The sequence below is a fragment of the Pan troglodytes genome, chromosome 5 (assembly GCF_028858775.2).
Source record: "Pan troglodytes isolate AG18354 chromosome 5, NHGRI_mPanTro3-v2.0_pri, whole genome shotgun sequence".
In the NCBI taxonomy this organism is placed as follows: domain Eukaryota; kingdom Metazoa; phylum Chordata; class Mammalia; order Primates; family Hominidae; genus Pan; species Pan troglodytes.
This window is the reverse complement of record NC_072403.2, coordinates 50,832,697-50,856,932: the sequence shown is the minus strand read 5'-3', so window position 1 is coordinate 50,856,932 and position 24,236 is coordinate 50,832,697. Positions and strand designations below refer to the sequence as shown.

The window sequence follows — 24,236 nt, the reverse complement described above, 5'->3', positions numbered from 1 at the left end:
TATGAAATTTAGAGCATCCCAAAGGAAAACATTGGAATAAAAAATTACCATTAGTTGAAGACAGCTTTTTATAATGAAAATAGGCTGACTTAGGAATTGGGAGTCCTGAGCTTGAATTCTAACTTAGTCCACCTTTGACAAATCACTTCTCTGAGCCTCAATTCCCTTTGAATTGAAGAGATTTGAACAAGATAAACTTTAAGCTGCCTTCTGTTTCTAAGCCATGATTTTGTATTGTCTATAAGTCTTTGCTGTTGAGTCAGCTGCTTTGCGTGGAGTGTTTCCTGTGTGCTAGGCACTGGATAAATGGCTTCTTATATATACCCTAGGGTCAGATTTGTGGGGCTCCTCAGATCAAAGTTTACTGCTTCAATGCTGGAGGAATTAAAAAAGAACTAGGATGCTTAATGAAGAAAAGAGAATAGGCATTGGAGAGGGTGTCTGAAAGGAATGAGGCTTGCCATAATAATTTAGTCTTTCAGATGTTTATGGATATCTTTGAAATATTGTAGCTGGCAATTCTGGCAACCTTAACCTCTGACGATAAATTTTGCTACCTCTCATTTCTAGAAACACTTATTGCCAATACATCAGCTATGTAAGCATATATGCAGAGGCCAAATCTTGGTTGTCCAACTTGGTGGAAGAAAAAGTTAGTGTTAAGAATCCCTTTAGGAACATTCTTTTTCCATAGTTATCCAAATCTTTTCTGTCCAGCCATTTATTGGTTGGAGGAGGCTACCAAGCTGGAGAGCAGCAGAGATGGTATGTAGGAATCATTAGATAATCATTCTCGATCTAGTTCCATTATGGTGATAGTCATTTGCCCTGTGGAATAAAACAGTCGCATTTGTTCATCCAACAAATGTTTATTGCTTATTTACCATGTGTCAGATATTTTCCTAGGAGCTAGAAATTCAAACCTGAGCAGTTCCTGCTATAGTGAGACACAGACAAACAGATATATATACACAAACATACGTACATAGATACAAATTAACGTTAGTATTATCAGTCTTAGAGAGTTTATTTAAATAAACACATTAACAATTTTTTTTTTTGAAACGGAGTCTCCCTCTGTTTCCCAGGGTGGAGTGCGGTGGCGCGATCTCGGCTCACTACAACCTCTGCCTCCCGAGTTCAAGCGATTCTCCTGCCTCAGCCTCCGAGTAGCTGGGACTACAGCCGCATGCAACCACACCCGGCTAATATTTTATATTTTTAGTAGAGATGGGGTTTCACCGTGTTAGCCAGGATGATCTCAATCTCCTGACCTCATGATCCACCCGCCTCAGCCTTCCAAAGTGCTGGGATTATAGGCATGAGCCACCGTGCCCAGCTGCAACTTTTTTTGTAATGTTCAAAACACATAAATAAATTCTCCCTTTCTTGCTTCCTATTTTCATCAGGAAACATTTATTGAGTCATGTGTCAGATACATTAAAAAGAGGGCTAAAACTAGATCATGCATTTAAATATCAAAAAATACTTCCAAGTAAATAAAAATTAACCCAATAATATACTCTTAAGGAGACGTGGTTGTGTGGTTGGTTGTTTGTTTGTTTGAGACAGAGTCTCACTCTGTCACCCAGGCTGGTGTGCAGTGGCGTGATCTCAGCTCACTGCAACCTCCACCTCCCAGGTTCAAGCAATTCTCCTGCCTCAGCCCTCCAAGTAGCTGGGATTACAGACCCATGTCCAGCTAATTTTTGTATTTTTAGTAGAGACAGGGTTTTGCCATGTTGGCCAGGCTGATCTCGAACTGCTGACTTCAAGTGATCCACCTGCCTGGACCTCCCAAGTGCTGGGATTACAGGCGTGAGCCACCACACCCAGCCGAGACGTGATATTTCTGACACATGCACAAGAAGATGTGTACATACATATATACATATATGTGTGTTTGTGTATATATATAAAAAAAGAAATTTATGTGTATATATGTGTACATATATAATTTATATATTTATCTTTATATGTGTATATATATACACATACATATATACATTATATGTATATATATATAAAATGTTTGTATATGCCCAAAAAGGATACTTGAACCTAGTGGGTAAATAACCAAGATAGACTTGGATTTGTGAGTATGTGGATGTGTGGGAGGTAAGGAATGAAGGAAGGGAGAGAGGGAGAGAAAGAAAAAAGGGAGACAGAAAATAAGGAAGGGGAAAAACAGTCATTGGTCTTAGAAGGAACCACAGTAGTGACTAGTAATTTTTACCTTAACTCCTACTGCCCCATCTATATTCTCTATTAAGCTCCAGTTAGTACACCATTATTCATTCCATCAACTGACCTATCATTGGAATGGACTACTCACACAAATAAAAGAAAAAAGAATAATTTCTATTTCAAAAATACAAAAACATCCACAGACATTAGAAGAAATGGTACTTATGTGCTCTAACAACGATGGTAAAGGTAACTTGCTGAAAGTTCTTCCACAACAGAAAAAAAAAATTAAATCTCAGGGATTTTTTTTTTTCTTCGCTGGGCAGAAATTCATTCCAAGAAGTACCAGCCTGTCTCATTTCAAAATGCTCTCCTTACCAAGGAAGCGGAAGTGGTCATATTCTTTCCCACCAAACTATGGATGAATTATAATTATCCTACCTCTTGTGGGACAGTGAAGCAGTAAACATCTGCTATACTGAATCAAAAACTCCACAAATGAAACTATACCAAGTGAATCATACCTGGACTCAGATTAAAGGATCTGTATTGTGTTTACCTTTTTCTTTATTTTCTTGCAATCTAAAATATGGATTTGTCAACTGTGGCCCCAGATTCTAACTGAAAGGGAATATATGGATTCCATTCACTGATTCTTGTTTAATATTGAACATCACAGCTTTAAAGCAGATTGACAATAATATTTGTAACAGTTTTTCTGTTTGGTTTATTATTCCCTCATCATTTTCTTTTTCTTTAAAAGGATGATACAAGTGAGAAAATTTAGATGTGAGGTCCTTTAGTTTTAGTTTCAATAACAAAGGAGCAGAAAGTAATATTTAAACTTTATTTCCAAAAGACACCAGCTTCACAACTAGTGTTAGTTATTGTGATTTTATGTATCATGATCTATGTGGTAGTATTACCCTGTTCACCTGGAATAAGGAAAGGAAAATGGTACTTCAATTCTAAGTTTAAGCTGTGAAAACATATATAATAATCTGCTTGCTTTAAAAAATGTTATGTATTTTTATCTTTTAGAGAGCAGAAAGACAAACTCGAATTATGGATTCAGCTCAATATGCAGAATTCTGTGAAAGTCGACAATTAAGTTTCTGTAAGTAACTATTTAACTTTGCTTAATTTTATGCATAAGAGATTTGTGTTATAGATGTACTAAAGTATGACAGGATCTGTTTCTTAGAAATTGGTGGATTTAATATATGTGTAGTTGTAAGTGCTATACAAACAACCTCTACATTGTGGGGAGCCTATAAACGATTTTCCTACATTGTACTGCTTTGCAGTTAATAACATTAAGAGGTCTTAAGTGGTGCTGGTAATATACAGAGTGCAATGGTAATTATTTACAGTACTTTTAATCATAAAAATTCCATTGTCTTAATATTTCCATTTTAATTTCTAGTTTCCTAGTCATATTTACACTAGTATTTCTGATTGCATTTGATCCATAATGGACTCTAATAGTAGTCATGACATTTAAAGGACCCTAATATTAATTATTTTCCTTTATGTATACTCATTACCACAAAGGAACATATCACTGGTCTCTTCCATTTTTGTCTAACCTCCTACCGTGGCATGTATTCAGTGTTAGCCAAATTTATTAGTACATGCTCTAGTAACACTAGTAACCTCGTGGTAAAATTAGTACTTTCACATCACTGCACATCAGCTTATTGAAAGTGTATAATGACTCGTAATAGTGAGCTAGATTGTGTAGCAAAACATCCTTACAGCAAAGTTTCAGTTGTGACTAAGGCTCTCGGGGTAAAGGTCAAAGAAGAAAGTGTGATGAAAAGTCCAGTCAAAAATATGACAAAGTAGCACATGACCATGGTCTGAGGGATTATAGAAACAATGGTGTCTTTAAATGGAAAGCTATTATGTGGTCACAATAACAGCATATTTGATTTGGAAAAAGAAAGGGAGAGCTTCATTTATAGATTATAAAGTGCAAATAAATGACACATTGCATAGTATCCCATGTAAATGTCAGTAAAATATAGGAAAACATGTTTTGGAAGATTTTTTTTTTCTGACTAAATATACTTTCCAATTTGACTAACAACTTGGCATCGTACATCTGTGAAGCATTAAGTAAATGGCACTTCAGATCATGGCAATTTCAGCAAATGAAAGGTTTTGTATTGTAATTTTTAGGTTTAAAAATGGCATTCAAGTCTTTATAAGTATCAACCTCCAGTTTATAAAGTAACATTTAGTGCAATTGAACTATTTTTTTAAATTATATTTTAAATTTAATTCACTTAAAGGAACAGACATACTACTTTCACACTAAAACTCATAATCTTAAAGTCTCCTAATATGCCTTCTCTTTGAAAATCAGATTTTCAGTTACTTCATGTTTTTTTGTTTGTTTGTTTTTGTTTGTTTTGTTTTGCTTTTGTTCTTTTTTTTTTTTTTTTGAGATGGAATCTCACTCTGTTGCCCAGTCTGGAGTGCAGTGGTGCGATCTCGGCTCACTGCAGCCTCCTCCTCCTCCTCCTCCTGGGTTCAAGTGATTCTCCTTGCCTCAACCTCCTGAGTAGCTGGGATTACAGGCATGCACCACCACACCCAGCTAATTTTTGTATTTTTAATAGACACGGGGTTTCACTATGTTGGCCAGGGTGGTCTTGAACTCCTGACCTCAGGTGAGCCACTGTGCCCGGCCCATGTTTTGTTTTTAACTCAATAATAAACTATAGTAGATTAAAAAAATAATATTTTCCCTTTCTGTATAAAATAACTATAGTATAAACAGTGTATTATGTTTAATTTTCTTTTCTTTAGAGTGGAAGGACTTGGTCATTTAAAACTATTTATATATGGTGCCCATAGGTGTTTTATTATGAAACCTTGGTGGGGAAATCTGTTTTATATGGCAAAATACTGTGGTTGAGAATGCTTTAATCCACGTGGGTCAGCAAATTCAGAAGCTATTCCTGCACTCGTCAGAGTGTTATGCTCTTTTCATTCTTCTCCTTCTAATAAATTACCAAGATACAGGAATTGTGGTCCTGCCGTATGTATCTTCTTAAGTATTTGATCATAGCCATCCCTGGAATTACTGGTACATTTTAAAATAATGAGTCTGTAACTTTATAGGCTGAGGGTAAGCTGTAGCATCGGCACACTAATCTAATTCACAATTCAGTCTTTTGTTTTCATATGTATATAAGTCAGAGAGTTATTTCTCTTAAAGTCTTTTAAAATCTGATATTACTATTGACACACAAAGCTCATAATCATAAAGAATAATTTATAATAATTTAAATCATTAAAATTTATAATCTATAGTTAAAATGTATAATTGATAAATTATTTTCCAGTCCTTTACTTTCAACTTTTTATTTTATATTTGGTTTTATTTAGATTTTGTTTGTAATCAGAGAGGCTCTGTGTATTTTAATTGATTAGTTTAATTTATATGGATTTAATTACTGATATTGTATATGCTGTCTTGTGTTTTAAATTTCTGTGCTTTTTAATTTGCTTTTTCTCCTCCTTTTCTATGTTGTATTTCTATGTTGATTGGGTTTTCTTCATTTCTTTTTCCTCTGCTAGTTTGTAAGTCCTATATTCTCTTTGTACTATTTCAGTTGCTATCTTTTTTTTGATATACATCCATGACTTAAAGTTTTTAAAATTGTTAAATATTTGGCTAGGCACGGTGGCTCATGCCTGTAATCCTAGCGCTTTGGGAGGCCGAGGCAGGTGGATCACCTAAGGTCAGGAGTTAGAGACCAGCCTGACCAACATGGTGAAACCCTGTCTCTACTAAAAATACAAACAAACAAACAAACAAACAAGCCAGGCGTGGTGGTGCATGCCTGTAATCCCAGCTACTTGGGAGGCCAAGGCAGGAGAGTCACTAGAACCCGGGAGGTGGAGGTTGCAGTGAGCCGAGATCGTGCCATTGCACTATCAGCCTGGGGGACAGGGTGAGACTCGTCTCAAAAAAAAAAAAAAAAAAAAAAAAACATTGATAAGTACTTAAACTTTCCTTCTTGGCCTAATGTCATTTTTTCCTACAGCTCTGTACAAATTTAAAAACACCCATTTTTTTTCTTAAATGTCTTTATTTTGCCCCCATACTTAAATGATTGTTTAGTTGGGTAGGAAATAGTAAGCTGATAGTTAACTTATTAAGACATGATTCACTTGTCTTTTGGCCCCTGTTGTTGGTAGAAGTTTGCTGTCAGTCTACTTATTATGTGTGTTTCCTGTGGAAGAAACTAAGAGAATGAAGACATTGACGCCAGGTCCCCCCTTATATGGGGAAATGAACACACTGGCCAAAGTAGTTGCTCATAAATATGTATAAAGGAAAGGAATAAGGAACTCCTGCTAGGGAAGTTTCCAGGGAAAACCATGCCCTCTGAAGAAGGCTATTTTCAATTAGGTTGAAGTTGCAAAGTAGTTTCTTCTGAGTGGAATGAGCATTCCAGAGGACCCTAAGGAAAGGACTGGGAGTGGAAAGACTGTTGGGAAGGGATGGGATAGAAATCACTGACTAGTATGCAGGCATGAGAGAATGGACTATTGCAAGAAACTTAAATTTTGTTAGTGATCATTGATAAGAAAGATAAAAAGTATGTGAGATTAACCTTAAATTTCCATATGAAATTATCATGTAAAGTTGCTTTTTAAGTTCAGCGCAGGCTGAAAATCCAGGTAGTATTACAAAGCTAATAATCCTAGGAACTTTTGACCATTGCTCAGGATTCTGTTTGTTAGTCAATTTCCAGGTTGTTTCTCCTGATACGTTGGGAAGAGGGGCGAAGGAGAAGGAACTTGTTTATTCTGAGGCCCCTCTCACCTCTTGATGAAAACAAACTGTCTTAACTAGAGTTATCTGTGCCTCTTTTGCTGGAACCAACAATACCTTGGAAGGGTCAGGCTCTAAAGCCATCCTTCTCCAGGTGACAGGGAAGGAATTAGCTCTCAAAGAATCTCCACCACTTGGTGGAACAGCAATAACCCAAGTGGTTTTTGGACTTCTATGCATGTCTTTTGATGAATAGAAAAGTTTGGACTCTACTCTTTTATTTAAAAAATACTTCATTCATTTATTCATTTCTTCTGGAAATATTTCTTGTGAGTCTGCTAATGCCAGGCAGTATTCTAGGTGCTAGGGATACAGTTGGAGATATATGGTCCTTGTCCCTGCATTCTCGGTGGTTACAGTCTAGCAAGGAAGCTAATTCTGTTATGTGGATAGATCCAACTGAATATTAATAATGATCCTTTCCCTCACTTTTAAAATCAACTGTTTAGAGCACAGTCACAAAATATCTGTTTCTGTCCTAAAGATCTGTCAAGGAGGTAAGTGATTAATGTACATCTCATTGATCTTGCCAAATTGCTGCCTGTTAACTTTAACTTCAGAAGTATTCCACAGATGTTAAACAAGTGTTTGTGAGCTATCGCAGCATACTAGTTAGATGGAATGTTGTATGTCAGAAAGTATTTGGAAGATTTGTTACTTTGGGGAGATAGCTTTAAGGGGGATTATCATAATTCTGCCATATTTGACAGCTTTGGGTATATGCTTCGATAGCAGGACTTAATGTTTTCCATGATTTATTTAAAAGAGAACTCTTCTGTATGTGGAATCCTTGAAGATTCTATATAGAAGGATCAAAATATCATGCTTTGAGTTACTATTAAGTGTTTTATAGACCTGTGGGGCCAGATTAATCAAAAGAATAATCAGTGGATTATAAAGAAAATCTTACAGATTTCATAAAATCTTCACTATCAATCTTTCCCTCTAGGTTACTAGTTAAATGAATAATGTCTAATGAAGTCCCTATATCAAATTAGACTGCTTAGCACTGTGGCAGTGTAGAGATATTTAACTAAAGGTTACATATGTGCTTGGTTCTGTATATGCTTGGTACTATTACACATGCAGAGACATAAGGCATGGTCTTCTCCCACAAAAATTTGTAATATGGCTTAAGAAATTATAAGCATTTGTGAAAGAATATCTGATGGTATCAGTGTTCAATAAATGGCTAGAGTAGGGAAGTATACCTTTGGCCTGTATGATCAAGATTCATATGAATGAAGAAGAGTGATGGCAGAGCATTCCATGGAAGGAAAGGAGTAGGAGTAGACACACAGAGGAAAAGATTCAAGGCCAGGTGATGGTTTAATAGGGAAATATCCTAAAGGCTGCTTGGAATCAGTCTGGATGGTTTTGAGTCATGCTTAAGAATTTAGACATCTTCATAATCAGAAAAAATGTAACCACAGGCTTAGATTAGACCAGATGTCAGTTTATTTAACTTTAAATTTACAACTTTGAGCCATTCTGGTAATAGACACTTTTTTTTTTTTTTTTTTTGAGACAGTTTCGCTGTTGTTGTGCAGTGGCGCCATCTCGGCTCACTGCAACCTCCGCCTTCCGGTTTCAAGCAATTCTCCTGCCTCAGCCTCACGAGTAGCTGGGACTACAGGCACGCACCACCACGCCCAGCTAATTTTTTGTATTTTTAGTAGAGATGGGGTTTCACCATGTTGGCCAGGATGGTCTCCATCTCTTGACCTCGTGATCTGCCCACCTTGGCCTCCCGAAGTGCTGGGATTACAGGCGTGAGCCACCACGCCCGACCTAGACACTTTTTTTAAACGTATTTATTTAGTAGGTTTTTTGGGGGAACCGGTGGTGTTTAGTTACATGAATCTTTTTTTTTTTTTTTGAGACGGAGTCTCGCACTCGCCCGGGCTGGAGTGCAGTGGCTCCATCTCGGCTCACTGTAAGCTCCGCCTCCCAGGTTCACGCCATTCTCCTGTCTCAGCCTCCCAAGTAGCTGGGACTACAGGCACCCACTACCATGCCTGGCTAATTTTTTTTGTATTTTTAGTAGAGACGGGGTTTCACCATATTAGCCAGGATGGTCTCGATCTCCTGACCTCGTGATCCGCCCGCCTCGGCCTCCCAAAGTGCTGGGATTACAGGCGTGAGCCACCACGCCCAGCCTACATGAATCTTTAGTAGCAATTTCTGAGATTTTGGTGCACCCATCACCCAAGCAGTGTGCATATTGTACCCAATGCGCAGTCTTTTATCCCTCACCCCCGTCCTACCCTTTCCCCTGAGTCCCCAAATTCCATTGTATCATTCTTATGCCTTTGCGTCCTCATAGTTTAGCTCTCAGTTATAAGTGAGAGTATAGGATATTTGGGTTGCCATGAGCTGGAGGCAGCGTTAGGCATGTCTGAGCTCAGACTCTTCGTGGGCGGGGCTTGCTGCGGCTATTGTGGGGGATGAGGGTGTGGCTTCTAGAACAAGGGAGTTACGTTGCCAGGGGCATTATGGCTGCCTCTGTTGCCCCACGCAGGTCGCCAGGGAAGTGGGGGAAAGCCAGCAGCCGCAGGCCTCACCCAGCTCCCATGCAGCCCACAGCCCGAAAGGCCGGTCTCACTCCACCATGCCCTCTGCCCGTAACAGCACCAACTTTATTTCCAGGCAGCTGGTGAGCAGGGCTGAGAACTTTCCCCAGGCTACCGGCTTCCTAGCTGAGAAAGCAAGCCTACTCACAGTTCCTCTGCGTCCCACAGAGCCTGCAGCGGTGATCCACCTCCTTCAAGGGGTCTGTGGCTCTTGGCTTTCCTGGTATATTCCTACGGTAGTTCTTGGAGCAAAAGTTCACAGTGTGGGTCTCCACGTGCTGCTCTACCCATCCAAGTGGGAGCTGCAAGTTAATCCTGCCTGCTATCTGCCATTTTCTTCTGAGACTAGAGAATATTTTTGAAAAGTATTAGCAATAGTTTCTGTATGTTTCTTTTTTCATCACAGGTTCCTTCTTGCAAGATTTTCTGTCTATATGAGTAAATTAAGGTTACATCAGACAAGAACATCTTCTGACTTCTTGTTGTAACATGAGCTGTAGCCAATGGTAAATCTGACAGTGTGAGAAGTATTAAACATTAAATGCTTTAATATACTATGTCATATAGCATAGGTGTAAAATAAAAGACCCAAATACGTAAGAGAGTTGTTGAAAACAACCATTGTGTTGCCTTATAACTGAGAGTTAAAACTTGGATTTCTTGGGGCCAGAATATCTAGACATTAATTATGCATTTTATGTGCATTATTTTTTGTGTACAATTCTGAGTATACTTTTTTAAATTTTGTGATAGTAATGTGCAGTATTAAAACACTTTAAAAATTAAAATTTCTGCACTTGTTTTTTTTAAATGGCCAGCCAAAAAAGCTTCCAAATTTCGAGACTGGTTGGACTGCAGCAGTATGGAGATAAAACCCAATGTTGTCGCAATGGAAATCTTAGCATATTTAGCGTATGAAACTGTGGCACAGGTAAGAATTCTAATCTGTCATATCGGGCCACACTGGCTGGTTTTTCTTTATCTCTGCCCATGATCAATTCTTCTTCTCCCTGCTGCTCTACCAGTAATAACAGCCATGAATTCTCTCCTGTGGCATTTATATCATTTTCTAAAATTTAGTTCAGTTATGTGTCTCTGCATCCTCAATTCAAGTGGATGCTAGGATAAAAAAGAGTTTCCTGTACCTTTATCTTAATGAGAAATGGAATCCCTGCATGCTTTTTCTTGACATTGAACTCAAGTCCACATCTGCCTTGTTTAGAGATTATTTTTGAGCTTTGAAAAACACCTTTCTACATATGTGAGAATTTAGGAGTACTTACCAAATTCTGGGTCTGGAATCTCGCCCTCTAAAAGACTTTCTCAAGATGTGGTCTTTAGACCACAGGCATCAGCATCTCCTTGGTTCTTGTTTAAAATGCAAATTCTGGCCAGGCGCGGTGGCTCTTGTCTGTAATCCCAACACTTTGGGAGGCCGAGGTGGGTGGATCACCTGCGGTCAGGAGTTCAAGACCAGCTTGGCCAATATGGTGAAACCACATCTCTACTAATAATACCAAAAAAAAGTTAGCCGGGCATGGTGGCGGGCGCCTGTAGTCCCAGCTACTCAGGAAGGCTGAGGCAGGAGAATCATTTGAACCTAGGAGACCGAGGTTGCAGTGAGCTGAGGTCGCACCATTGCACTCCAGCCTGGGCAACAAGAGTGAAACTCCGTTTCAAAAATTAATAAAATAAAATAAAATAAGCAAATTCCTAGACTATATGCTTAAAACAGACCTACTGAATTAGAATCTCTGGACTTAAAGCCCAGAAATCTGCACTAGTGACTGTGAAATAAATTTTGAGAACTACTCTCCTAAAAAGTCAGAATATATCATGACTAGGTCCATTCACCAGTCAATGAAAGTGTGTGCTCATGTCTACAATATAGATTTTTAGGCAAGCAGGATTATCAGTAACATTCAGCATGTATTGCTTTTAGGTTTGCCACTTCAGTGGCATTCATGATTATTTCTAGCTATGTGACTTTCATTCTTCTGATCTTCTAGTTAGTGGATCTGGCTCTTCTTGTGAGGCAAGACATGGTAACCAAGGCAGGGGACCCCTTCAGCCATGCCATTTCTGCAACCTTCATTCAGTATCACAACTCTGCTGAGGTAAGTACAAAAAAAATCTGTCTTAAAACATTTGTGAATTTTGACACATATCTGGTATTTACATTAGTGGTTCTTTAATAAAGATTATGCAGGAGTGTATAACCTTCAGTCAAAGAATCTTAATACATTAGACGTTCAAATAAGTATTTAATTGAGCACCTACTGTGTGCCAGGCCCTGACAGTCCACTTTAAGACAATGACTTTTTTCACGTTTTTCTTGCTTCACTTAGCTTTCCTAGCCCTTCATTGAAAGGGATAGTTGCAAGGCATTTCTTATTTTTATGGGAGATGAAAAACTGGTTTAGGTAATGTTGGAAAAGTCATTTATTTCTTTGTGCTTCAAAAGATAAGAGGGTTATCATTATTATTCACATAATAATCCCTGGCATTTATTGATAACTTTCCATTTCAATTATTGATTCATCTCTAAAAATGATTTAAAGAAGCTTGTCTTCATTCATCTTGAGTTTTTAGATTGCCCGTACTATGTGAAAATTATATTCTTTTCTGATCTGGCTTTGCTATGGGAACCGTAAAGTTTTCTTTCCAATTTTAAGGCTCTGTATAATAACTGTGCACCACTTTTAGTATACAGAATATCCTCTGTAAACAGCATCTACCTCAAAACCAGAAATGTATTGCAGTGTCTTGAATGTATTTGCCAATATTTGACCCTTTTCACTAACAAAAACAGCAGTTTCACGTAATTCAATCGAATATCCATAGATAAGACAGCAAGAAGGTTAAGTTCGCATCTACATGTAGAGTTGTGAAGTAAGTTTTGGATCAAGTTGGTTGAAATATATAACCTGAAAATGGCTAAGCTCTGTTTTATAGCCATACCTTGATTACACATTTCTACTCCTTGTTAAATATCTATAGGCAAGGATAGTGGTTCAAATCATTTCTAAGAAGTAGTTGTAATCTTCTTTAGGTCACAGACCCCTTTGAGAATCTGATGAAAACTATAAACCCTTTTTCTATAAACACATTCACAAATTTTGCCTACAGTTTCAGATTGTTCAGAGACATTCTGAAGCCATTCTGTGGATCCAAGGGATCTGTGAACCCTATGGACCCTAGGTTTAAATTTCTCTGCTCTAGGATACATAGAAAATATGTTAACATATATGCCCATATAGCATCTTATTACAAACAAAAGGACAATTTAACATTTTCTTATGCCCCTTGGAAAATCAAATTGGCTTGGAAACCAAATAGGGATTAAAATGTTTATGCCCATTAAAAATCCATTTTTTTCTTAGAAAAGGTCATATATCATTATCAGTCAACATACAAAAGTCCCTAAAGCTTACTTAGTTGATTAATCACTATTTGTTTTCTTTATGTTACAAACCCAAATTATGATGTCAAAAAAAACCCTTTAAAATGTCTTTGATGTTTGTTCACTTTATGAATATGTGTATAAGTATGCTTTCCATTAACATCAGACAGATTTGTCATAACATTTCTAATTGAGAAAATTTACTGTGAACACAACGGGCCTAGTTTTCTTTTAACATTCAAGTGATTGCTTGCATGCCTAGGAAAACTCTTTATTTCCCCTCTTTTCTTGGTTCTCCAGGGTGGCCAAGCTGCCCTAGGCAACTGCTCAGCAACCGCAGCCGCTGTTCCCAGCTACCCAGCAGTTGAGAGGAATATCCTATATGTGCTGGATTTCCTGGGCTCTCTGGGGGGTGGGAGCATGAGTGTCAGAGAGCCTCCTGACAAAATATGTTAGTATAAGCCTCAAACTTTTTTCTGGCTGGCAGACACCCCTCCTCTCCTGTGACTGGTAGTCAAGATGAATATTCAGAGACTGGAAGTCTTCCTTCCTGCCCTTTATCACTTGACAAAATCAGCAGCTAACATCAAGGGCCTGTACATCAAATACTATACCAAATTGAGTCCAAAGTGGGGCTCTGGAGACTGATGTGATCTCTGTTCAGGGAGACACGATATTTTGTAAAACAAATAAGCAAATAATTGAAAAAACAGTTTAAGATGGCATATACTGGTTTCCAAATGAGTGACTCAGACAGAAAATACAGAAGTTTAAAAAAACGAAATAACCTTCTCTAGTTGCAGTCGAAGACTTTAGAGAGAAAGCTAAGGTTAAAAGAAAAATAGGACTATGATAAGGTAGAAGTTAGGATAATACTCTAGGACTCAAAGACAGCATAAGTACCATTTTAGAAGGAGAAAAACCCAATGCTGTTTAAAATATTCAAGGATTAAGGTTCATTAAAGAGGAATAGTAGGCATTTGGATTAGAAAATTAAGGCTCAGATTATATAGAGTCTTAGACTGCTAGAGTTAGGAAGGAATGAATTGTTGATGGTTTCTTGGCTGAAGGGTGAGGAGTTCAAAAGGGTGTTTTAAGATCCAAATGGTAGTGCCATGTACAGTGGATTAGAATTGGAAACTCAAGATGTGGGTTAATACACAGTGCATTTTATTTTAAGAGGTATCATTCTTGAGCACTAACCATATAAGGAACTGGGCTGGTTAAGCTTGGGTTCTTACTAGATTAGCAAGTTTAATATTAATTCAAGTTAACTTTCTAGATTTTCTATGTTGCCCAGGCTGGAGTGCAGTGGCTATTCACAGGCATGATCATAGTGCACTACAGCCTTGATCACCTGGACTCAAGCCATCTCTCTGCCTCATCCTTCCATGTAGCTGGGACTACAGGCACACCACTATGCTCGGCTATTTTTTAAAATACAGTATGAAGAATTGTGGGCCAGTAGTGCAGTTGGTATGATTGATAATGAGGAAAATGTAGATTAATAATACCATACATTAAAATGATTTTGAGATTTTTATTTGCCTGTGAATTTCTTAGGAGCCAATATTGTGATGTGACTGATAAGGAATTTTTTTAGTATTGGGCATCATCCTATAGAATGGACATTGACACAGTGGAGCATGTCTAAAGGAGAGTAATGGGAAAGGGGGCAGGTGTCTGAAGAAACTGAAAAACATTTCTTGTAATAACTGCTGGGATGAACTTGAGGTGTTTGACCATTAAAGAGAAGAGGCTATGAAAGATAAGTCTTCAACTATTTAAAAGTACTTCTCCATAAAGAAAGAACAGACTTCCTTGAACATATCAGTTTATGCATTCTCATGTTGGTGAGTATCTGGACTGTCACCAGTTTCTGAGGTATTATGAATAAACCTGCTATGAATATTACTGTACAAGTCTGGAAGGACAAATGCTTTTGTTTTTCTTAGGTAGATGGCAGTGAATGAAATTATTGGGTCATAGAGTTAGGCATGTGTTTGGTTTTTAAAGAAACAGACTTTTTTTCCAAAGAGGTTGTACCATTTTATACTTCCACCAACAGTGTATTAGAGTTCCAGTTGCTCCACAGCTTCATCAACATTTGGCATTGTCATTTTTACTTTTAGCCATTCTAGTGGATATTTTCTGATAACAGTTTAAGTGTGTATTTCTCTGATGACTGATAAGGTTGAGCACTTTTTAATGTATTGATTGGCCATTTATGTATCTTACTCTGAGAAGTGTCTCTTCAAATCCTTTACCCATTTTTTTTTTTTTTTTGCAGGCAAAGGGGCTGACTTTTATTACCAGTTTGTAGTTCTTTACATATCTTGTGACAACAGTCCTGTATCAAACACATATTTTTCACGTATTTTTCTCTCAGTTTGTTAGCTGAGAAATTTTAAGTTTCTGATGAAGCCTAATTTATCCAATTTTTTTCTTTTTTTTCTTTTTTTTTTGACAATATTCTGCTTGCATTTATTTATTTTTTAAATTTTTTTTAAATTATACTTTAAGTTCTAGGGTACATGTGCACAACCTGCAGGTTTGTTACATATGTATACATGTGCCATGTTGGTGTGCTACACCCATTAACTCATCATTTACACTAGGTATGTCTCGTAATGCCGTCCCTCCCCATTCCCCCCATCCCACAACAGGCCCTGGTGTGTGATGTTCCCCACCCTGTCTCCCAGTGTTCTCATTGTTCAAATCCCACCTATGAGTGAGAACATGCGGTGTTTGGTTTTCTGTCCTTGCATTAGTTTGCTCAGAATGATGTTTCCAGCTTCATACATGTCCCTACAAAGGACATGAACTCATCCTTTTTTATGGCTGCATAGTATTCCATGGTGTATATGTGCCACATTTTCTTAATCCAGTCTATCATTGTTGGACATTTGGGTTGGTTCCAAGTCTTTGCTATTGTGAATAGTGCCACAATAAACATATGTGTGCATGTGTCTTTATAGCAACATAATTTATAATCCTTTGGGTATATAGCCAGTAATGGGATGGCTGGGTCAAATGGTATTTCTAGTTCTAGATTCTTGAGGAATCACCACACTGTCTTCCACAATGGTTGAACTAGTTTACAGTCCCACCAACAGTGTAAAAGTGTTCCTATTTCTCCACATCCTCTCCAGCACCTGTTGTTTCCTGACTTTTTAATGATTGCCATTCTAACTGGTGTGAGATGGTATCTCATTGTTGTTTTGATTTGCATTTCTCTGATGGCCAGTGATGATGAGCATTTTTCCATGTGTTTTTTGGCTGCATAAATGTCTTCTTTTGAGAAGTGTCTGTTCATATCCTTCGCCCACTTTTTGATTGGGTTGTTTGATTTTTTCTTGTAAATTTGTTTAAGTTCTTTGTAGATTCTGGATATTAGCCCTTTGTCAGATGGGTAGATTGTAAAAATTTTCTCCCATTCTGTAGGTTGCCTGTTCACTCTGATGGTAGTTTCTTTTGCTGTGCAGAAGCTCTTTAGTTTAATTAGATCCCATTTGTCAATTTTGGCTTCTGTTGCCATTGCTTTTGGTGTTTCAGTCATGAAGTCCTGGCCCATGCCTATGTCCTGAATGGTATTGCCTAGGTTTTCTTCTAGGGTTTTTATGGTTTTAGGTCTAACATTTAAGTCTTTAATCCATCTTGAATTAATTTTTGTATAAGGTGTAAGGAAGGGATCCAGTTTCAGTAACCAAAACAGAATGGTACTGGTACCAAAACAGAGATATACACCAATGGAACAGAACAGAGCCCTCAGAAATAATACCACACATCCACAACCATCTGATCTTTGACAAATCTGACAAAAACAAGAAATGGGTAAAGGATTCCCTATTTAATAAATGGTGCTGGGAAAACTTTCTAGCCATATGTAGAAAGCTGAAACTGGATCCCTTCCTTACACAATTTTTTTCTTTTATATTTATTGCCTGTGTCCTAAGAAACCTTTGGCTACTCCCATGTCATGATGATATTGTCCTGTGTTTTCTTCTAGAAGCTTTATCTCTTTGGTTTTTGTATTTAGTTCTATTAATCTGGTCAAATTAAAGTCCATTTATTGTATGAGTTGAAGCCAAATCCAATTTTTACTTATGGATATCTAGTTATTGCAGAACTATTTGCTGAAAGACTCTTTTCTCCCATTGGATTGCTTGAACAATATATCTAAATGGATTTATTTTTGGAGTTTCATTTGTGTTTATTTGATGATAATGTAAGTCTTCAAACTCTGTTATTTTTTAAGCTTAATATGGACACGCTGTGTTCTTCACATTTCTATGTAAATTTTAGAATCAACTTGTTAGTTACTGCCAAAGAAAGAAAAAGAGAAAAAAGAAAAGCCTGGTGGGATTTTGAAAGGAATTAGGCTGACTGCTTACATCAGTTTGGGATATGTTTTAGCAATACTAAGTCTCACAATCCATGAACATGGATTTTCTCTCTTTTTTATATTTATGAAATATCTCTTTTTATTACTGAAAATGCTGTACGTATGAAGTCTCTTTATGTGATTGATTTAGCCATTCCAGCCATGTGATTGCTGTTTACATAATATGTTTTTCCATCCACTTCCTTTCAATATATTTGTATGTTTCTGCAGGCATACTTCAGAGATATTGCAGGTTTGTTTCCACACCACCATATTGAAGTGAATATTGCAATAAAGCGAGACACAAATTTTCTGCTTTCCTGGTGCATATAAAAATTATGTTTACGCTATACTGTAGTCTATAAGTCTGCAATGGCATTATGTCTAAAACATGTACATACCTTAATTTTAAAATACTTTATTTTTTAAATGCTAATTATTATCTGAGTCATTTGCATGTCATAATCTTTTTGCTGGTGGAAGGTTTTGCCTCAATGTTAATGGCTACTGATTGATCAGGGTGGTGGTTGCCAAAGGTTGGGGTAGCTGTGGCAATATCTTAAGATAAGACAACAGTATGAAGTTTGCCACATTGATTGACTCTTCCTTTCTTGAAAGATTTCTCTGTAGCACGTGATATTGTTTGATAGCATTTACCCATAGCAGTACTTCTTTCATAATTGGAGTCAGTTCTCTCAAACCCTGACATTGCTTTATCAGCTAAGTTTATGGAACTAAGTCTAAGTCATTTGTAGGAGTTTTTGTAGTTATTTTTAAAAATGTTCACAGCATCTTCAACAGATATAGACATCTTCTCAAGAAACCACTTTCTTGACTCATCCATAAGCAACAACTCTCACCCATTCAAGTTTTATCATGAGATTGAGCAGTTCAGTCATATCTTCAGGCTGCACTTTTAGTTCTCCTGCCATTTATACCACATCTGCAGTTACCTCCTCCACTGAAGTCTGGACCGCTCAAAGCCATTCATGATAGTTGGAATCAGCTTCTTCCAAACTCCTGTAAATGTTGATATTTTGACCTCTTCACGTGAATCACAGATGTTCTTAATGGCATGTAGAATAATGAATCCTTTCCAGAAGATTTTCATTTACTTTCCTTGGATCCATCAGAGGAATCACTATCTGTGGCAGCAATAGTCTTATGAAATATATTTCTTAAGTAATAAAACTTGAAAGTTGAAATTATTTCTTGAACTGTGCTGCAGAATGGATTTTGTTAGCTATCGTGAAGACAGTGTTCATCTTTTTGTACTTCTCCAGCAGAGCTCTTGGGTGACCAGATACATTGTCAATGAGCAGTAATTATTTTGAAAGGAATCTTTTTTTCCTGAATAGTAGGTATCAACACTGGAATTAAAATATTCAATAAGCCATGCTGTAAATGGATATGCTGTCATCTAGGCTTTGTTGTTCCATTTATAGAGCATAAGCAGAATAGATTTAGCATAATTTTTCAGGATCCTGATTTTTAGAATGGTACATGAACACTAGCTAAAACTTAAAATCACCAGCTGCATGAGCCCCTGACAAGAGAGTCAGCTTTGAAGCTTTGAAGCCAGGCATTGATTTCTCCTCTTCTAGCTATGAATGGCCAAGATGGCATCTTCTTCTAATAGCCATTTCATCTACAATGAAAATCTGTTGTTACATGTAGCCATCTTCATCATTGATCTTAGCTTAACCTTCAGGACAACTTGCTACAGCTTCTACATCATCATTTGCTGCTTCACCTTGCACTTTTATATTATAGAGATGGCTTCTTTCCTAAATCTTATGAACCAGTCTCTGGTAGCCTCTAACTTTTCTTTTGCATGTTTCTCATCTCTCTTGGCCTTCACAGAATTAAAGAGAGTTAGCACCTTGCTCTGGATTAGGCTTTGACTTAAGGAAATGTCATGGCTAGTTTGATCTTCTATTCATCCTACTGAAACATTCTCCATATCAGCAATAAGGCTGTTTCACCTTCTTATCATTTGTGTGTTCAGTGGACCAGCATTTTTTAATTTTCTTCAAGAACTTTGCCTTGCACTCACAGCTTGGCTATTTGGGGCAAGAGGGCTAGCTTTCATCCTGTCTTGGCTGTCAACATGCCTCCTTCACTAAGCTTAATCATTTGTAGGCTTTGATTTAAAGTGAGAGACATGCAACTCTTCCTTACATCTGAAATACTTAGAGGTCATTGTAGGGTTATTAATTGGCCTAATTTCAGTATTGTTGTGTCTCAGGGAATAGGGAGGCCTGAGAGAAGAAAGATGGAGGAACAGCTAGTCAGTGGAGTAGTCGGAACAAACACTTTTATTAAATTTGCTATCTCATATGAATACAGTTTGTGGCGCCCCAAGACAATTATAATAGTAACACTAAAGATCACAGATCACCATAACAGATAAAATAATAATGAAAATATTTGAAATATACTGTGAAAATTACCAAAATATGACACAGAGACATAAAGTTGGACACATATATGCTTTTGGAAAAATGGCACTGGTAAGACTTGCTTGATTTAGGGTTACCATAAACCTTAAATTTGCAAAACTTACAACATCTGTGAAGCACAATAAATCAAAGTGCAATAAAGTGAGGTATGCCTGTATTGAAAGATAAATATAATATATTTAAAGTCATCTCTTATAGTCAGCAAATAATTGGGTCTTGCTTCTTTATTCCTCCTTTCTGTCTGTATCTTTTTTTCTTTTCTTTTCTTTTTTTTTTTTTTTTTTTTTTTGGAGAGAGGGTCTTGCTTTGTCTCCCAGGCTGGAGTATAGTAGCATGATCATAGCTCACTGCAGCCTGAATCTCCCAGGCTCAAGCAATCCTCCCACCTCAGCCTCCTGAGTAGCTGGGACTACAGGCATGCACCACTACGCCTAGCTAATTATTGTATTTTTTTTTGTAGAGACAGGGTTTCACTGTGTTGCCCAAGCTATTCTCAAACTCCTGGGCTCAAGCGGTCCACCCACCTTAGCCTCCCAAAGTGCTGGGATTATAGGCATGAGCTGCTGTGCCCTCCCCCCATCTGTATCTTTTAATTGTAGTCCATAATTCTGTGATATTTGATGTATTAATTCACGTGGTCGGATATAGGGTAACTTTTCCTATTTGTTTTCTGCTTATTTCCTCTCTTACTGTTTATCTGTTTCTGTTTCTCTTTCCTGTCTTCTTTTGGGTTGTGTGTTTTTTAGAAATTCCCTTTAATTTATATATTGCTTTCTTTATGATATCTTTTTGCATCCTTTTTTCAGTAGTCATGGTAAGGATTACAATGTACATCCTTAAATGTTCAGTATACTTGGGAGTTATTATACTGTTTAAGTCACATAAAATGTAAGACTCTTGTATATATATAGGTCCAGGTCCTTTATGCTATAATTGTCGTGCATACTACATCTATATATATTATAAGCCATAATACCGTAATTTTTGTCTTAAATAATCTAGTGCGTTTTAATGAAACTAAGAGAAAAAATAGAGCTTCACTTGATCTTAGCCAAAAGGCTGAGAAGCAACTAAAAAAAAGAGCTTATTGTTTACCATTCCCATTGTTCTTTATTTCTCTTTCATAATTAGAGTTTTCTTATATCATTTTTCTTTTCTGTTCTGCTAAATTTTGTTTAACATTTGTTGTAGTGCAGGTTAGCTAGTGATGGTTATCTTAGTTTTGATATTTCTGAAAAAGTCTTTACTTTTTCTTCATTGTTGGATGATGTTTCATTAGATACAGAATTCTGTCTCGAAAGTTTTATTTTTCAGTATTTTAATGATGTCATTCCACTTTTTTCTCTATTGTTTTTAATCATAAGTCAGTAGGTTTCTATTATTGTTTCCCTGTGTCTAATGTGTTGTTTTCTCTGGATGCTTTCAGAATTGTATTTTTACTTTTGATGTTCAGCTGTTTGGCCATGATATCCATAGGCATGGTTTTCTTTGTATTTATCCTGCCGAAAATTCACCAAAATTCTTGAATCTTGAATCTCTTGAATCAAAGACAGTGTATGTCTTTAACCAAATTAGGGGACTTTTTGGCAGTTATTTCTTCAGATTTTTTTCTGCCTTATTCCCTCTCCTTCACTTCTGAAACTCCAAGTACATTGTATTAGTTACTTTGATATTATTCCATAGGTAACTTAGGTGCTTTTTAATTCCTCTTTTAATATTTTCTCTCTGTTCTTCAGATTGGAGCAATTCTATTGAACTTTTATCTTCTATACATTTCTTTCTGTCAGCTCCAATCTACTGTGACACCCATCTAGTAATATTTTATTTCTGATATTTCATTTTATACTTCTAAAATTTCTATTTGATTTTTTATAGTTTCCATTTATCTATCATTATTTTTTATTTGTCCGTTTGTTACAAATGTATTTTATTTTGTGCTTTGGAGCATGGTTAGAATTGCTGTTTTAAAATTCTTGATTGCAAAATTAAATATGTGAATTTTCTTGGTCTCCATTGAATATAAGTCATGCTTTCTTGTGTTTTGCATGTCTGGTAATTTTGAATTGTAAAGTGGACATTGTGAGTAATACGTCATAGGCATTTTAGGATTCTGTTTTATTCCTGTGAATATATTGTTTTTATTGGTGGTGGTGGTAGGGGTGTTGGTATATGTGTTCAGCAGGGAAGTTACTTTTCTAGACTCACCTGTAAACTTTGAACTCCTCTTCAGTGGCAGCAACTAGAATGTCTTTTCATTTCTTTTTGCTTTAGTGAGATTGCATGCATTTTTACCATACAGGAAGAACTTAGGGGTTAGTAAAAGATTTGCGGAAAGCCATACGTGACGGCACTTATTATTTCAGCTACTCTGGAGGCTGAGATAGGAAGATCACTTTAGCCTAGGAGTTTCAGACTAGCCCGGACATAGTGAGACCCCATCTCTCCCCACCCACAAAAAAAGATTTGGGTAAAATTTGTACACCGAATTTGGGGCTCCCCCTCTTTCTATTCTGTCCCTTTGGGGATTTCCTTTCTCATTCCGCACCTACTGTGATTGCCCGAACTCTGGCATCTCGTTTATCAAGGATCTAAGATTATATGTTAGCCACTCCTCTACCCACTGGATGCTGCCCTTAGGCTAAAACTGTAAAGACAGGAAATCCACCCACTGACATTCCCTTCTAAAAGTACATACTACCGTTTCCAGCTTCAGTCTGGTTTTGATCAGTCTTCAGTGCTTTCATATACTTGGTTTTTTTTTTTATTACCTATTCAAAGCTTGTAAGAATTTCAGCTATTGTACTCTGCAACTCATTCAGTAGCTAAAACTATGGTAACAAAATGTTACCTAAAAGACCTCTTCAGTTAATTTGATTCACAAAGTATGTGAGAAGGAGTTGTAATTAACCTAGTGATATGTATACATAAATTAATTTTTTATAAGTTTTTAGAAATTCTTTACATTTTTCTCCGTATATTTAAACATTTCTTCCCAATCCTGTTGAAAACTATTAAATTGGAGTTATTTTACAACAGAGTTTTCCTGAGGAAAGTATTATCCCAGTCTATGTCTGTATTCTCTTGAATTTGAAATTAGTGGCATCAGAATTAATAATGTTCCACTTCAGAGGCTTTAATTATTTTTCTACTCATTTATACACTTCTTTCTATATTCAGACTTTTGCTATATTTTGAGTTTTACTCACTGGAAACCTCAGCTATGATGCTATAATGGTTCAAGTAATCCTGCATATAATAATAAAATCTCTACACTCACTACGTGTATTACAAGCCAAGAAATTCGATGTATAGTTATATCTGTAATACTATTGTTGTAGCCTTGGACATGTCCCGTATTTTCACTCTTTCATCTATAAAATTGTGTAGGAGTTGGAAACATTTAGAATAGACCATTCTTATGTCCCATCCAGAGATAATAATGTATGAATCCTTGAATTTAGTGAACCTCTATTATTTTTTCCTTAAACACCTTTCTGGTTTTAATTAAAGAAAACCTTTTTCAGTCACCTATAAGAAAACCCCATCAGACTAACAGCAGACTTCTCAGCAAAACCTTACAGGCAGGCTAGGAAATAATGGGATGGCATTTTCGAAGTACTGAAAGAAGAAAAAACTGTCAGCCAAAAATTTTGTATACAGTAAGATTAAGCTTCATAAATGAAGGAGAAATAGCTTTTCCCAGGTAAGCAAACACTGAGGGACTTCATCACACTAGTCTGACCTTACACAAAATGCTCAAAGGAGTCCTAAACATGGAAACAAAAGGTTAATATTCACCGTCATACAAAGACACAAAAGTATAAAATTCTCAGGTCTTATAAAATATCACACAAAGAAGGAAGAGAAATGAATCAAATGGCAATTTGGCAGAATTCCACCAAACCACAAAGAGAAAAAGAAACAAAGAATTTATCAAACAACTAGAAAATAATTAACAATATCACAGGAGCAAAACCTCACTTATCAATATTAACCGTGACATAAATGGATTAAATGCTCCACTTAAAAAATACAGATTGGCAGAATGGATGGAAAAAACAAAACATGATTTAACTATATGTTGCTTACAAGAAACTCACTTTACCTATAAAGACATATATGGACTGAAAGTGAAAGGGAGGAAAAAGACGTTTCATGCAGATATAAAGCAAAAGTGAACAGCAGTGGTGATACTTAGATAACACAGACTTTGTATCAAAAACAGGAAAAAAGACAAAGAAAGTCACTACATAATAATAAAGAAATCAGTTCAGCAAGAGGCTAAAACAATTCTAAGTATATATGCACCCAACACTGGAAGGCTCAGATTCATGAAACAAATATTACTAGACCTAAAGAGATAGACAGCAAT

The 24,236-nt window shown here is 36.7% G+C and overlaps 1 protein-coding gene across 23 annotated transcripts in view; it reads left to right on the top strand.

The window, feature by feature from the left end:
- Window positions 1-24,236, top strand: part of SUPT3H (SPT3 homolog, SAGA and STAGA complex component) — a 557,558-nt gene that overhangs the window by 408,154 nt on the left and 125,168 nt on the right. For all 23 annotated transcript variants that reach the window (XR_680802.5, XR_010158028.1, XR_002944240.3 and 20 more), the window contains 3 exons: window positions 3,229-3,304; window positions 10,434-10,546; window positions 11,625-11,732. Coding sequence is in view for 19 of the 23 variants with exons in the window: in XM_054685865.2 (XP_054541840.1) it covers window positions 3,229-3,304; window positions 10,434-10,546; window positions 11,625-11,732 (297 nt within the window). In the remaining 4 variants the exon portion in view is untranslated. The remainder of the gene's footprint in view (window positions 1-3,228; window positions 3,305-10,433; window positions 10,547-11,624; window positions 11,733-24,236) is intronic.